At 49.2% G+C, this 15,426-nt stretch overlaps 2 protein-coding genes and 1 long non-coding RNA gene across 4 annotated transcripts; 2 read left to right on the top strand and 1 right to left on the bottom strand.

Annotated features, from left to right (window-relative positions):
- Positions 1-130: 130 nt before the first annotated feature.
- Positions 131-5,895, top strand: ABHD1 (abhydrolase domain containing 1). Its single transcript, XM_045447415.1, has 9 exons — positions 131-362; positions 3,510-3,670; positions 4,010-4,192; positions 4,390-4,435; positions 4,608-4,720; positions 4,846-5,019; positions 5,181-5,229; positions 5,327-5,492; positions 5,617-5,895. Exons 1-9 carry the CDS (start codon positions 249-251, stop codon positions 5,826-5,828), a joined length of 1,218 nt encoding a protein of 405 aa, XP_045303371.1. The 5' UTR covers positions 131-248; the 3' UTR covers positions 5,829-5,895.
- PREB (prolactin regulatory element binding) lies at positions 5,846-9,731 on the bottom strand. Of its 2 annotated transcripts, XM_045447413.1 has the most exons (9): positions 9,337-9,731; positions 8,547-8,739; positions 8,140-8,360; positions 7,880-7,960; positions 7,656-7,780; positions 7,286-7,459; positions 7,070-7,142; positions 6,721-6,880; positions 5,846-6,548 (listed from the first exon to the last, which is right to left on the bottom strand). In XM_045447413.1, exons 1-9 carry the CDS (start codon positions 9,469-9,471, stop codon positions 6,454-6,456), a joined length of 1,257 nt encoding a protein of 418 aa, XP_045303369.1. In that variant the 5' UTR covers positions 9,472-9,731; the 3' UTR covers positions 5,846-6,453. The 2 variants fall into 2 exon arrangements, with proteins under 2 accessions (XP_045303369.1, XP_045303370.1); XM_045447414.1 differs by lacking the exon at positions 6,721-6,880 and having other exon boundaries at positions 6,495-6,548; positions 9,337-9,682.
- LOC123581362 lies at positions 9,715-11,381 on the top strand. Its single transcript, XR_006703714.1, has 2 exons — positions 9,715-10,847; positions 11,116-11,381. It is a non-coding gene; the product is annotated as an uncharacterized LOC123581362 (long non-coding RNA).
- The last annotated feature ends 4,045 nt before the right edge of the window (positions 11,382-15,426 follow it).

Below are 15,426 nucleotides of genomic sequence, written 5' to 3'. Positions count from 1 at the left end.
AATTCGGTTCTGCTCGGCGCGGGTCGAGGTCCGGGCCCCGCCCTTTGCCACGCCCGCCGCGGAGCGCGGCGGCGGTGGGCGGGGCGGGGCCCGGACCCCCGCCCCACCCGGCAGCGGAGGCCGTCCCTGCACAGACTGTCCAATGGCGTGTAAGGGGCGGGGCCCGGCGCACACCTGCCAGCCTCCCGGCCAAGAACCAGGTGCAGGAGTCGGTCAAGAACTGGGAAGTCAGAACCCAACCACCCAAGATGCTGAGCTCTTCCCAGAGCCCTCAGACTGGCACCTGGACAGAGCCCTTCTCTCTGCTTTTGGGTCTTGGCGCTACCCTCTACTTGGGCTACTACTGGATATGTGTGCCCCAGGTGGGTGCGGGTCCAAAGCTCTGGCCGGCGGGTTTAGGATACTCGGGCCTAAGGGCCAGCTTCCAGCCAGGGGATAGAGCCCTTTGTGGGAGGTGGCATGATTGGGCCCCCTGCCCCAGGTGAAATTTGATGCCCCAATTCCACCACCAGCCCTGCCATGCTACAGCAGTGTTCTGTTTTGCTATTATCACCTAACGAAGAGTTTTACTTCTTTGTCTGCCTAGATTCTCTGCGTCCCAAACGCTCCCCATGCCAGTTGGGCCTTTCAGCCATCAGAGGGGTGCTGCTCCCTATGATAGAGACAAACAGTTGAGGAAGGGCCGGCTGGAAGTCATCCTCAGGTGTCAGGGAGACGCTTTCCTCTTCTAAAAAGGCAGTCGAGTTGAGTTTCTCACTAACTTCACAGAACAAAGGAACCGGAGGCCTGTGCAGATGTGGCTGACTCCCACCATCCTGTCCACTTAGCAGAGCCTTGCTTCTCTTAAGGGCGGGTAGAGGTTCCCTGTGTAGCTCAGGACTCGTGGATAACCCTGTCGTTGTTCATTCAGCCCTGTGTTAAGTTCTAGGCTCTCCGCGTATATATAATGCAATGGTAAAGTCTCAAGAGGTTGATTTTGATGAACTTGGACACTGAAGTTGAACACTGAAATTTAGACAAAATACATAATTCATATATCCAGAAAAATCTAAATCTTTTAATCTTCATTAAGCTGTTCTAGGTAACTGAGTCTAATGAAAAAAAAATCTATCGATTCAAGCCCTTAAAGATCTATAGGGAATTTAAATGTTATCTAAACTTTCTGTATTTTCAGAGCTTTCTACATTCGCATGTATTAAATCTGCCTTAATAAAACAAAAATCCAAACCTCACAGTACCCTATAAATCCTACCTTATATGCCTGATTTCAAAAGTCAATCATTTCAGACCAGAGCTGTCCTTAAACATTTTCCTTTGCTTGGACCAGCCACAAAGAACTCAGAGACCTCTGCCATTTTTGACTCCAAACCCCTCCTTGACTTCCAAATATTGGTTACAATGCAGGAAAATGCACATTCTGGAAGCCCTGAGGAGTTTGGATTGTCCAGCATGATAATGGACTATTATTGATTTACCCACAGTGACCAATGGCATATTACTAATTAATTCTCAGGAATGAGTCAAGAAATACTTCACTATGGGGCGCCTGCGTGGCTCAGTTGGTTAAGCATCTGACCGGCTCAGGTCATGATCTCGCGGTCTGTGAGTTCGAGCCCTGCGTCAGGCTCTGTGCTGACAGCTCAGAGCCTGGAGCCTGCTTCAGATTCTGTGTCTTCCTCTCTCTCTGTCTCTGTTTCTCCCCCATTCATGCTCTGTTTCTCTCTGTCTCAAAAATCAATAAACGTTTAAAAAATTAAAAAAAAAAGAAATACTTCACTAGAGCTAAAATGAAATTAACCCATATAAATCAAATGTATGACCTAGTTTATTCTACACTACTGAGCTTATTTGATCAAGAATTCCCTAAATTGGGGCACGTGGGTGGCTCAGTCGGTTAAGTGTCCGACTCTTGATCTCTGCTCAGGTCATAATCTCGTGGTTCGTTGAGTTTGAGCCCCAAACTCTGCCCTGACAGTGTGGAGCCCACTTGGGATTCTGTCTCTCCCTCTCTCTTCCCCTTCCCTCCTTGCATTCTCTAACTAAACTTAAAAAAAAAAAAAATTCCACAGATTGATGACAACTCAAAATCCTGGCAATTAGGAAGTAATATAGTACGGTGATTAAGAGCATAAGCTCTAGAGTCAGACCTGGGTTTGAATTCCAGTTCCGCCACTAGCTGTCTTTGGCAGGCTTCATGACCCTTGACAACTTACTCAACATTCCAACCTGTTCCCACGGGGGATCACAGGATCTACTGTCAAAGAGCTATTGTGAAAATCACAGGGTATAATTATGTAAAGTGCTTAGCACAATGCTTGAAACATGAGCACTCAACAAATTCAACCTACTAGTATTGGTGGTAGTATCATAATTGCGAATTCTGCTTTGCCTCTTGCTTGCTGTGTGACTTTGGGCAAACAACTTAAACTCTTTGAGTCGCTGTTTCTTCACCTATGAAATATGCTCCCTCATAAGGTTGGGCTTAGCCTAGAACCTGCATATAGCATACAATGAATCTCAAGCATTATTATTCCGGGGGTTAAAGACCATGTTATGAGTCACATCTCTCAACAGCTGCGCTAGCAACTTGGCCTCTCTAGTTCGTAATTTACCTAGCCTTTTTTGGGTACTTAAACTGCAGAAGACATAGGAATCTGGTCCTCAGGTTCCTTAGGGCTTGCAACAGCAAAAGAAATTTCTTGAGACTGTGACCTTTTGGCTTTGTACAGCATGCCCGTTTCGTAAGCCTGCTATGTGGCTAGCCCTCTCATTCACTTGATGTGTACCCAAGAACCAAGCAGAGGGGTGGAAAGTCAGAGCCAAGTCCCCACTGACTTGTCTGTCCCTGCCATTGTGTTACCTTCCCTCTGGCTGGCATGAAACAAGAGGAAAATCTGTTCACATCGAGACCATTCCTCCTTTGGAGTATGGTCTGATGACAGGGGTCCTATGAGCGAGAAAATGAGGTGCTGTGGTAGAAGCAGCAGTGAGCGCATGGTAGGGAGGGAACGCGAGTGTGTGGCAACGGGGTGCTAAAATCAGGCGCAGCCAGCATGGCTGGAGCTAGTCTGAGGAAGAGGAGTGTGGTAAATCAATTGCAAGGCAGAAGTCACAGATTGAATGGTACTGCATTTCTTCAGCCTCTGACTAGGATGCCAACCCTTTCTGCAAGGACTCAGCTGGGCAGTTGATATTATCTGCTCTCTGCAAAATGGGTTTGGGGCACAGATAGCCTGAGCGGAGGAGTCAGCACTCAGTCAGCTGCAGCAGTTCCCAGCCCTGGTTCCAGGTCAGTTGAGTCCGTGCCGGAGTTCGCCCTCCAGGACTGGAGTTCTTTGGGGCTCCAGCTGGACTCTATTATAAACAGAGGTGACTTGGCCATTCCAGGCTAAGGTATGTTAGGTCTCTCACTCCCAGAGGCCGGCCTCTGGAGAGGGGTTGCTCTGGTGTCAGGTGCCTCACTGGCTGTGCAAAATCCAGGGGAGTGAGGTAGACTGTTGTGGTTACAGAGGCCTCAACTGGTGACTGGGCCCCGGTTTCTGGCCCTCCTGGAGCAACGCTGTCCGATCACTCTGGAGACTTTCTACCCTACGCTGTGGTGTTTTGAGGGGCGGCTACAAACCATCTTTCGAGTCTTGCTGCAGTCTCGGCCTCCAGTCCCTTACCGGAGGTAAGAAGGGACAGAGCGGGTGAACAGTAAGCTGCAACTATAGGGAAATCCTGTCTACTTCTTAAAACTGAAGGTAATCTTTGCCCCACGTACCTCAGTGTGTTGAGGATAACGAGAGTGGTTATATAGAAGGGCTATTTAATTGCACAACAGTGAGGTAATATTTAATCTTTTACGTCCCATTACACCTTGTTATGGTCTTAATGTCGGGCAGTGTGTGCCCTCCAATGATACAGGAGGGAAGTTGTGGGAGTTGTTTGTGGGGAAGAGAGGTAAACCTTCTGAAGCACACGGAGTTCCTCATAGTATCTTGGCGTGCCCTTTTCTCCAAAACCACAGCGAAGTCCTCCAAACCCCAGATGGAGGACAGCTCCTGCTAGACTGGGCTGGCCAGCACAACAGCAGTCAATATCCTGACCCCACCACCCAGCCCATTGTATTACTGCTTCCTGGTATCACAGGCAGTAGCCAGGACTCCTATATCTCACAACTAGTCAACCAAGCTCTGAGGGATGGTTATAGGTAAGGATGGGTCCAGCCCGGAGGCAGTGGGTGGTATCGGAGGCCTTGTAATAGGGAGGCCGATCAAGACCCTGATGCCTCTGGGAAGAAAGCACTATACGAGGGGCACTTCTGACTGGGGTCTTCCTGAAGGCTACCAAAAGGGGAGCGGGGCTTCTAGGAAAGGCCTGGCTGAGACGTACCTGTGTGTGTCACAGAGCTGTTGTATTTAACAACCGAGGCTGCCGTGGGGAAGAACTGCTGGTGAGTATCCTTTCCTCATCGTAGCCCTTCACCTCACTCCCTTAAGAGATCCTTGGCCCTGGGGCTCTACCTACCCATCCTTCTTCCATTTTCCTTCCATCTCTCGAACCCTCCCATCTTTCTGCTTCTGGCCAGGGCCTCCCTCCCTACCCAATTATCTGGTTTGCCTCAGACTCACAGAGCCTTTTGTGCCAGCAACACTGAAGATCTGGAGATAGTCGTGAGCCACATAAAGCACCGCTACTCCCAAGCTCCACTGCTGGCTGTGGGCATCTCTCTTGGAGGGTAAAGGTTGCCTGGGCTTGACCCAAAGGTCCAGTCTTCCTTTGTTTCCTCCCCCATGTCTTCTCCCCCTTTCCCAACTCACTAACGCAAACCCTTCTTTCACGGCCCCTGGATCCATCCTTCAGGATATTAGTGCTGAACCACCTAGCTCGAACAGGGCAAGATTCGGGGCTGGTGGCAGCACTGACTCTATCTGCATGCTGGGATTCCTCTGAAACCACCCGCTCCCTGGAGACCCCACTCAACTCACTGCTCTTCAATCAGCGCCTCACTGCCGAGCTCTGTCACATTGTGAACCGGTAGGGTTTTGGCAAGTGGGAGGGGGCAGCAGGCAGGATGGGATGGCAGAAATACCAGGTTCTCCCAGTGCTCAGACTAGTTTTGTAACTGGGTTTTCTTATTCATGAGATACGATAGGGTCAGGTCCAGGAGAGTCACACCTCTATGAACTCTTTTGCAGAAATAGGAAGGTGATGGAAAAGGTGGTGAACGTAGACTTTGTGCTACAGGTAGAGTCTTTCAACCACCACCCCCTACCCAAAATTGTTCAGTATCTTCTTATTCCCTATCCTCATCCTAGCGTACCCCACCCTCTGCCACATGCAGGCCCGCACAATCCGCCAGTTTGATGAGCGCTACACAGCTGTGGCTTTTGGATATCAAGACTGTGTTACCTACTACCAAGCAGCAAGCCCAAGAACCAAGGTGGATGCCATCCAGACCCCTGTGCTCTGCCTCAATGCAGCTGATGACCCCTTCTCCCCAGTCCACGGTGAGCACCCTGAATCTGGATGCTTTACAGGCCCTGGGGAAAACAGGTGGTGAGGTGCAAGGGGAGAGAGACTGGACTCTCAGAAAAGGCCAGTTCCTGACCTCCTCTCTAACCCCTCCCCAAGCCCTTCCCGTACAGGCTGCCCAACACTCTCCCCATGTTGCACTGCTCATCACAGCCCGGGGTGGCCACATTGGCTTCCTGGAAGGGCTGTTCCCCTGGCAGCACAGCTACATGAACCGCCTCTTGCATCAGTATGCCAAAGCCATCTTCCAGCACCCAGTGGAGCTGCTCAACCTCAGGGATCTCTCACCTTCTGAGGGAGGCAAGAACTGACAGGAGTACCACCAGGGTCTCAGTTCAGTCTTTGCTTGTTTATTAAATATCAACTTTTCCTGCTGAATGTGCTGAGGTTCATTTTCCCTTTTCTCAAGGGTAGGGAAGACCATCCAGGAACTTATTGTATATGTCGCCTGGCTGGCTTGGAGCTACCCGGCTGGACCCAGAGATTACTGCCTGGGTCTTCCTTTTGCCCCTTCCTTCCCTAACGGCCAAGTCCCAGGCCAGTGCTTGCTTCAGCAAATGCCAGGGGTTCACGTGAAGACCAAGTGATGGACAGCAGTACCTCCAGGTTCTTGGGCATCCTCACATATTTCTGGAGAAAGGACAAGCTCAACTTTGGAGCCTCTGGCAGGCAGAGGAAGAATGCAGGTGGTGTGGCCTGGCCTTCAGATACCACAGTCCTGGGCGGATCCACGGATGAAGAATGAAGGGTTCTCAGGATTCAGAGTCACACAGGGCCATAGCCAAGCTTTAAGTGGGCAGGGCAGGCAGCGTCTGTCAGTCTCATCAGAGGAACGCCAACTATGGATTCAGGTGGAATGAGCAATGGGGTTCAGGCCTCCACTCTGTTCTAGAAGGTAGTAATGTCCAGGCCCCTGATTCCCTAAGAGCAGAAAGGCTAAAGAAAACCTGGAAAGACACTCTGGAGCAGCAGGATGGTCATAACAATAAGTCCGACACATAGCAGGAGCAGCAGCCACACAGGAACACTCCCTGTAGGAGGGGTAAGGGAAGAAGTCAGCAGGCAAAGGGGCTTCACAGCCCTAAGAACAAAACCATTCAAGAAGGGGGCAGATGGCTACAAACAAGCGGCCCATTCTCCAAGGGGCAAGTTTTTGCTATAGCTAGAGGTAGGGCGGTACCCACCCCCATCCCAATGACTCACTCCGTGAGGGCAGCAAATGCAGCTGGCAACGACTATCCACAGCCACAGAGAACAGGGCAGTTTCATGGAAGCCAAGGAGCTCTGGACCACGACCCTTCTCAGGTAGGAAGGCCACATCTGTCACGACAATGCCATGAGCCTCCCTCACATAATAGAGGCGCTGGAGACAGGAGAAGAACTATTAAAGGATGGCCCTGTCCAGAACATTCTCCTGGAAAACAATCTCCCTGTCCCCAGATGGCTTTTCCTCTAGAGCTGGGCCAGACCCTTCCTACACACTTAGGTTCGAGCAGGCCCAGAGTCCCCACCCCAAAGAGCCCTCAGGGCTGTGTCCACCTTTACCCATTACCTGGAGAGAGAAAGCTATGTAGATGGCAACAGAGCCAGTGACTGTGCCCAGGCCTAGAAAGGTGCCCGATTCACTGCAACAAAAAATAAAGTGCTCACTGTCCCGGGGGCCTATGCAGCAACATTCCCCAATAGTACTCTTCAGAGCCTCAGACAGGACATCTTTCCAAGCTCCCCCAGGCAACCCACAACCAGCCAAGTCACCACTGTCTCACACCTGACACTAAGGCAGGAGATGACTTCATGGCCGCAGGACTTAGTCCGAAGGGGCAAGAAGGTGGAGCCATCCCAGGCTGTGAGGTAGCAAGGTGGGGGCTGGCGCAGACGCTTGTGGGGAATCTGCACTGTGAAGAGTCGCAGCCTGGCAGGCTGGTCTGGAACCTGCCCAAACCTGGGGGCCAGGTGAGAGGATATTCAGCTCAGCCCTTCTCAGCCCTTCTCAGAGGTTTGTGCCCTCCTGCACCCTGGTCAGGCCTAGGGTAACACCCACCAAGGCTACAATCCTCCCCAGCTTCCCCCCAGTCTCTTCCCTCTCCCCCACCACATCTAGGCTGTGCCTCTTTGAGCTACCCTCTGGGGTCTCACACCTGCAGGCCTGGTAGCGGTAAGGCGTGTTAGAAAAGGTGGGTCCGTTCTCTTGCCAGTGCAGCTGTGTCACCAGCTGATCCTTCTGCCACACGGAGGCCTTAAGGTCCCAGCCCACAGTTACCAACTAGTCAGGAATCAAGATTCCAAGGATGGACAGTTAGGGGATCCACTTACTGGACAAGCAGCATAATCACCTACTTTTTTGACACTCTCACTTCCTCACCTTGCCATCAGGCCCCAAAGCCAGGTCCTCAATCTCTCCTTCATGGGCTCTGAACTCCAGAACTTTCTCTAGGCTGGGTACCTGCGACCAAACCACCATCATGGTTACCCTAGGTACCCAGCAAGGGTGCAATGACCCACCCTTCTTTTTTTCTGCCATTCAGTACAGGCTCCACTCAAGTTTCCCAGAACCCGTGATCAGTTCATCACAATCTGACCTTGCTGCTACTGACACTCATCCTCTAACCCACAAAGCCACACCTTCCAGATACGAACGTAGCCATCCGTCCCTCCAGTGGCGAGCAGGGTGTTATCATGGTTGAAGCATACAACTTTTTGCAACGGATCAGGGCTGAAGTCTGTCTGCACCGCTTGCAAATTCTCTACACTGAGTTCTACCCCCTCCTGGTGGGTTTCAGCTCCAGACTTCTTCTCTACTGGGGCTGCCCCCTTCCTCTGTCGTGGCCCCTGTTCCTTGCAACCTGAAATACAAAGAGTCTGCCAGGTTTCAGGGCCCTATAGTAAGTCGTACTTGCCCCCTCCCTAGTAGTGAACATCCAGCTTCTTGCCTGCTACCATAACCCACTTCCAACCCCTTTTTTTGGAACCAAAATAAGTGATCTTACTCATTTAACCCTTACCCCAAAGCTAAAGAGGGAGCTTCTCACCTGCCTTCTCTGTCTTGTTTTTGCCCTTCTGCTGATGGGTCTGGAAGCGCAGAAGCTGACAGTGGGCATCCTGCCCTGCAGCAAGGATGTTACCAGCCAGCGCCAAGTTCATGGTAGCCCGTGTCTCTGTGTCATGAGAGTGTAGCAAAGAGGCGCTCAGGCGCCCATTAATTTGTTCTAGCTGCAGAAAGTGCTGTGGAAGAGGGAACCAGGGTGAGCAAGGTTCAGGGGTGCCCAGAGAGCACCTCAAGGACAACCTTACATCCTATAGTCTAAAGCCCTATCTCTTCGCTTACTACACTTTCTACTTAAAAGGCTTTTCCCAGCCTGCTTGCTTCTTTCCTTTTCTTTCTTTCTTTGGAACCTCACAAATCTGTACAGCGAGGAGGGTTGGGATTAATACCTCCAGTTTACAAAATAATTGGGTAATCCTCAGAAGAGTGAAGAACCCTTGCCTAAAGACCAAATGCAGCACTCTTGCCGCTGCTAGAGAGCAGAGACACAGGTGTATGCGATCTCCCCAGAAAAGACCAGGATAAGACCCCTGGAGCTGCTTGTGAGGTTGAGTTGAAGCGTTCCTGCCTAAGCGGTGTCGTGTGCGGTTTTTACTCCACTTTACGATTCGTGGTAAGTTCTCAGGTGAAATTCCCGCCAGAGCGCCGGGCTTTCCACCGGGGAGGGGGCAAGCTAGAAATGCAGCTAGTGTGCAGCCGGAGGTACAGCCCACCCCCAAGACCTCTTATCCCCGTCGCCCGTGCCGTGACCGGCCCCAGTGGCCCTGAGCTCTCACCACGCCATTCTTTATGCCCGTCTTGGCAGCGCCTCCTCCGCCCGCAGCGATGAGCAGCCCCGCGCTGGGGTCGACCTGAAGCGCGTACAACGGGAACGGGGCCCGGTACAGCTCGGGCGCCCGGCGCCGGCCCATCCTGCTCGCCGCGCGCTTCACTGTCCGCACCGGAGCACCCGGGACATGCCACGCCCGGCTTTCGACCACTCGCCCTGCCGCGATTCAACTTGATCCCGTCGCCGCCAGGAGGATTCTCGACTGCTCCCTCGTTCCCTCGGAGTTGGCAAAACTCCTCACCACACTCAGGAATCCAGATCTCCGCTCCGAGCGGTCTTAACCCTGCCCGGTGAACGCGCAGTGCGCACGCGCACTTAGCCCTGGGCTCTCCTTGCGCAGGCGCAGGCCCGCCAATACGCGTCAGCACTAGCGGGCATCGGGATGACGCAAGCCCCGCGCCAAGATTCTGTCCGCCTGGGTCGTGAGTCTCGTCGTGTTTGCGTGGGGTCAAAGAGGCAGGCTCCCCTTCCAGGGGATGTGCTTGGTGATTCTGGGGGAGGAGGGGAGCTAATAAAGGTTAAAAGAGGCTAATAAACCTTTACAGAAAGAAATCCTTGGATGCTCCTGGCTGTCAGTCCCAGGGCATGCTTCCCTTGATCTCTGTGTTGTCAATTCGAGCCCCACCTTGGGCGTAGAGATTACTTAAAAATAAAATCTTAAAAGAAAAAAAATCTTGGATTAGGGTTGTCCCCATTTCAGGAGTGATACCTGATGTGGAAGTGGGGTGGGGGTGGGGGGTCAGAGCGGATGACCAAGAAAGAATTCTTGAGACGTCTTTGGTGCAAGAAGGTGGTTTTATTAAAGCCCAGGACAGGACCCTTGGGCAGAAAAAGCTGCACTGGCGCTGTGAGGGGTGACTGATGATAGACTTTCAAGTTGAGAGGCGGTTAGGGACAGCGTAAGCCTCCAAGGTATTTTGGAAGCTAGGTTTCCAGGACCCTGAGGGGGCTAGCTGTTGTTAGGAAAACGTCATTTATTACTGGTCAGTAAAACCTCAGTCACAGATGCTTCAGATGTATATCAGTGGGCCATATGCTTGGAGCATGATTGCCAACATGTATCTTGAGGGGTAGAGATAAAGATTCCAAAGGAATTTTTATATGTTAAATTAGATCTACAGGATCCTAGAGGGGCGGGACAATGTTAACCTAAGGCTGACTTTTGCCCTTAGCAAAGTGTCAACATGGAGGCAGTCGAGTTTCCAGAGGTCACTCTGCCTGTCTCAAGGAATTGTCAGTTGTAAGGAAATTTAATTTTTTCTTTTGCCTTTGTTTCCTACACCGATACACAAGTTTAGCCTTTACCTTTTACCCCAGAGAGGAAGTGATGTGTCTCGGGTCACACACTTTGGAAATTTCACATTTGGGAACTTGAACTGTGTCTCTTGCCTTTTCATGGAGGCAGCATGGACTTTAAAGTCAAATTGGCTTCAAACTCGGAATCCACTGCTTCCTAGTGTGAGGAAACCACTATTTACCTTAACAAATCACCTCACCTCTGTGGTTGGCGGATGTGAGAACCGGCCATGCTTGAAGCTCTGTGACAAGGGGGACGATTCATTTTCAGAAATACCAAATAAGAGCTGAGCTGTCTAGTTACCAGTAGGCTTACAACCTATTGGAAATCTGTATGAACTCCCCCTCCCCCCATGGAGTCTCAAACCCTTAGACACTTCACTTCCTGGTTCTTCTAACCCTCTCCGTTTTGCGGGCTTATTTTCCAAAGCCTTTGCGAGAGCATGCGCCAAAGAACAAAGGAGGGACTGCGTCGCCTCAGGAAATGTACATATGTTCCAAACAGACTACTTTTTGCCTTACTGGGCATAGGCGAAGTCTGAGTAAGGCTGTAACCTCCATTGTACTCCGCCAATGAGGAATCAGGAGGGACTTGCACGCTAGGAAATAAATTGTTTGCTGTAACTACACCAGATGTGCCCGTCCATCACACACCCGCTCTTGCAAGAATGTTGATTAAATCCTCGCTTCACTGTGCTCCGAGTCTCCACGTCCCTCCTTTGATTGGGTCAGTGGCCTTATTTCTCACATGCATTCAGGGGTTTGGGAATGGGGATTGCTCTACGCTGACACCCTCAGAGGGAGGTGACTTGGCTCCCAGGCAGGGTAAGTCTCTTTTCTGCCTGACATCCCACCTTCCTGAGGGGGGCCACTTGGGTTTCTGATCTTCAACATGAGGACTCTTAATGTTTCTCTTCAAGTGAACCCTAGGAATGTCCATCCCTTCAAGGAGACACCTCCTGCTGCTCCCCTGGCTGCCCAAGCATCCGTGTGTGTGTGTGTGTGTGTGTGTGTGTGTGTGTGTGTTATGTTTATTGCTTTATTTTTGAGAGAGAGAGAGAGCAAGCACAAGTGGGGGAGGGGCAGAGAGAGAAGGAAACACAGAATCTGAAGCAGGCTTGAGGCTCTGAGCTGTCAGTGCAGGGCCCTATGTGGGGCTTGAACCCATGAACTGTGAGATCATGACCTGAGCTGAAATTGGATGCTTAACCAACTGAGCAACCCAGGTGCTCCAGTATGCATCCTTGTTAACCTAATATGATAGGGAAAGATAGGATAAAATAGGCACAGAGAGAAAGATTAGAACCTGAGGTCCCTGGATGGGGAAAAACATATATTTTGGATCAATGCTGGGAGGGTCTGACCACAGTAAACCTCGTTGGGCATAAGATTCCTCTCAAGAATGTAACAGACAAGGGGCGCATGGGTGGTGCAGTCGGTTAGGCGTCCGACTTCAGCCGGGTCACTATCTCGCGGTCCGTGGGTTCGAGCCCCGCGTTGGGCTCTGGGCTGATGGCTCAGAGCCTGGAGCCTGTTTCCGATTCTGTATCTCCCTCTCTCTCTGCCCCTCCCCCGTTCATGCTCTGTCTCTCTCTGTCCCAAAAATAAATAAACGTTGAAAAAAAAATTAAAAAAAAAGAATGTAACAGACAAACCAACAATACATTAAAAAAATTATTTGGGGCACCTGGGTGGCTCAGTCAGTTGAGCGTCCGACTTCAGCTCAGGTCACGATCTCACGGTCCGTGAGTTCGAGCCCCACGTCAGGCTCTGGGCTGATGGCTCAGAGCCTGGAGCCTGCTTCCGATTCTGTGTTTCCCTCTCTCTCTGCCCCTCCCCCATTCATGCTCTGTCTCTCTCTCTCAAAAATGAATAAATATTAAAAAGAAATTTTTTTTTTAAATTATTCATCATGACCAAGTGGGATTTCTACCTGGGATTCAGGGCTGATTCAATATCCACAAAACAATCAATGTGATACATCACATCAATAAAAGAAAGGACAAGAACCACATGACCCTCTCAATAGATGCAGAGAAAGCATTTCACAAAATACAGTATCCTTTCTTGATAAAAACCCTCAAGAAAGTAGGGATAGAAGGATCATACCTCAAGAACATAAAAGCCATGTATGAAAGACCCACCACTAATATCATCCTTAATGGACAAAAACTGAGAGGTTTCCCCTAAGGCCGGGAACAAGACAGGGATGTCCACTCTCGACACTGTTATTCAAGATAGTATTGGAAGCCTTAGCTTCAGCAATCAGACAACACAAAGAAATAAAAGACATCCAAATCAGCCAGAAGGAGGTCAAACTTTCACTCTTTGCAGATGACATAATACCCTGTATGGAAAACCCAAAAGATTCCACCAAAAAACTGCTAGAACTGATCCATGAATTCAGCAAAGTTGCAGGATATAAAATCAATGCACAGAAATCGGTTGTATTCCTATACACCAATAATGAAGCAATAGAAAGAGAAATCAAAGAATTGATCCAATTTACAATTGCACCAAAACCCATAAAATACCTAGGAATAAATCTAACCAAAGAGGCGAAAAATCTATACACTGAAAACTATAGAAAGCTTATGAAAGAAATTGAAGAAGACACACACACACACACACACACACACACACACGCACACAAAGGGGAAAAAGATTCCATGCTCCTGGATAGGAAGAACAAATACTGTTAAAATGTCAGTACTACCCAAAGCAATCTACATACTCAATGCAATCCCTATCAAAATAATACCAGCGTTCTTCACACAGCTAGAACAAACAATCCTAAAATTTGTATGGAACCAGAAAAGACCCCAAATAGCCAAAACAATCTTGAAAAAGAAAACCAAAGCAGGAGGCATCACAATCGCAGACTTCAAGCTGTATTACAAAGCTGTAATTATCAAGACAGTATGGTACTGGCACAAGAACACTCAGATCAATGGAACAGAATAGAGAAGCCAGAAATGGACCCACAAACACATGGCCAACAAATCTTTGACAAAGCAGGAAAGAATATCCAATGGAATAAAGACAGTCACTTCAGGAAATGGTGCTAGAAAAACCAGACAGCGACGTGCAGAAAAATGAACCCGGACCACTTTCTTACACCACACACAAAAATAAACTCAAAACAGATGAGAGACCTAAAGGTAAGACAGGAAGCCATCAAAACCCTAGAGGAGAAAGCAGGCAAAAACCTCTTTGACCTTGGCCGCAGCAACTTCTTACTCAACACGTCTCTGGAGGCAAGGGACACCAAAGCAAAAATTAACTATTGGGACCCCATCAAAGTCAAAAACTTCTGCACAGTGAAGGAAACAATCAGCAAAACTAAAAGGCAATCGAAGGAATGGGAGAAGATATTTGCAAACGACATATCAGATAAAGGGTTAGTATCCAAAATCTACAAAGAACTTATCAAACTCAACACCCAAAAACAAATAGTCCAGTGAAGAAATGGGCAAAAGAGAGGAGTAGACACTTCTCCAAAGAAGACATCCAGGTGGCCAACCGACACATGAAAAAATGCTCAACATCACTCATCATCAGGGAAATACAAATCAAAACCACAATGAGATACCACCTCACACCTGTCAGAATGGCTAATATGAACAACTCAGGCAACAACAGATGTTGGCGAGGATGCGGAGAAAGAGGATCTCTTTTGCACTGCTAGTGGGAATGCAAACTGGTGCAGCCACTCTGGAAAGCAATATGGAGGTTCCTCAAAAAATTAAGAATAGAACTACCCTACGACCCAGCAATTGCACCACTAGGTATTTATCCAAAGGATACAGGTGTGCTGTTTCAAAGGGACACTTGCACCCCCATGTTTATAGCAGCACTATCAACAATAACCAAAGTATGGAAAGAGCCCAAATGTCCATCGACTGATGAATGGATAAAGAAGATGTGGTATGGTGTAATACAATGGAGTATTACTCGGCAATCAAAAAGAATGAAATCTTGCCATTTACAACTATGTGGATAGAACTAGAGGGTATTATACTAAGCGAAATTAGTTGGAGACAGACAAATATCATGACTTCGCTCATATGAGGACTTTAAGATACAAAACAGATGAACATAAGGGAAGGGAAGCAAACAATAATATAGAAACAGGGAGGGGGACAAAACGTAAGAGACTCTTAAATATATAGAACAAACAGAGCGTTGCTGGAGGGGTTGTGGTGGGGAGGTGGGTTAAATGACTAAGGGGTGTTAAGGAACCTACTCCTGAAATCATTGTTGCACCATATGCTAACTAACTTTGATGTAAATTAAAAAATAAATAATTTTCAAAAAAGGGATGTAACAGACACCATCTACTCCCCCTCAGGTTTCCCTCAGGAATTTGACAAAAGACCCGATTAAAAATAAGTAGACCATAAAATGTATGGCCCACAAGGAATGGTACGGCCACAGACCACACCTCATACAGTGGAAACAAGCCAATCAGGAATGGACAACCCAGCACCTAGAGCTATCAAGCCAATAAGGGTAAAACCTGAGAAGGAACAAGGGGGGAGGGAATGGGTGTGTGTGGAGGGGGGGTGGGGGGCAGCGACCAGAACCTTATAAAAGAAAGACCCTTGCCTATAGTGCACGGACATTCACTTTCGAATGGCCCCTCTCTGTAAAGAGAGCTTTCATACTGTTCTTCTTTCTGATCTTAAATTCTAATACACTTTTACCTGCTACTCATTTTGTGTCCACCTCTTCATTCTTT

This window comes from Leopardus geoffroyi, chromosome A3, assembly GCF_018350155.1.
Source record: "Leopardus geoffroyi isolate Oge1 chromosome A3, O.geoffroyi_Oge1_pat1.0, whole genome shotgun sequence".
Classification (NCBI taxonomy): Eukaryota; Metazoa; Chordata; class Mammalia; order Carnivora; family Felidae; genus Leopardus; species Leopardus geoffroyi.
This window is presented reverse-complemented; position numbering and strand designations above follow the sequence as displayed.

Coding starts and splice junctions, on each gene's coding strand:
- ABHD1 (XM_045447415.1), top strand. CDS start 249: ATGCTGAGCTCTTCCCAGAGCCCTCAGACTGGCACCTGGACAGAGCCC. Junction 4,436..4,607: donor GCCGTGGGGAAGAACTGCTG/GTGAGTATCCTT, acceptor GGTTTGCCTCAG/ACTCACAGAGCCTTTTGTGC. Junction 4,721..4,845: donor GTGGGCATCTCTCTTGGAGG/GTAAAGGTTGCC, acceptor TCCATCCTTCAG/GATATTAGTGCTGAACCACC.
- PREB (XM_045447413.1), bottom strand. CDS start 9,471: ATGGGCCGGCGCCGGGCGCCCGAGCTGTACCGGGCCCCGTTCCCGTTG. Junction 6,881..7,069: donor ACATAGCTTTCTCTCTCCAG/GTAATGGGTAAA, acceptor TCCTGTCTCCAG/CGCCTCTATTATGTGAGGGA. Junction 6,549..6,720: donor GCATTTGCTGCCCTCACGGA/GTGAGTCATTGG, acceptor CCCCTCCTACAG/GGAGTGTTCCTGTGTGGCTG.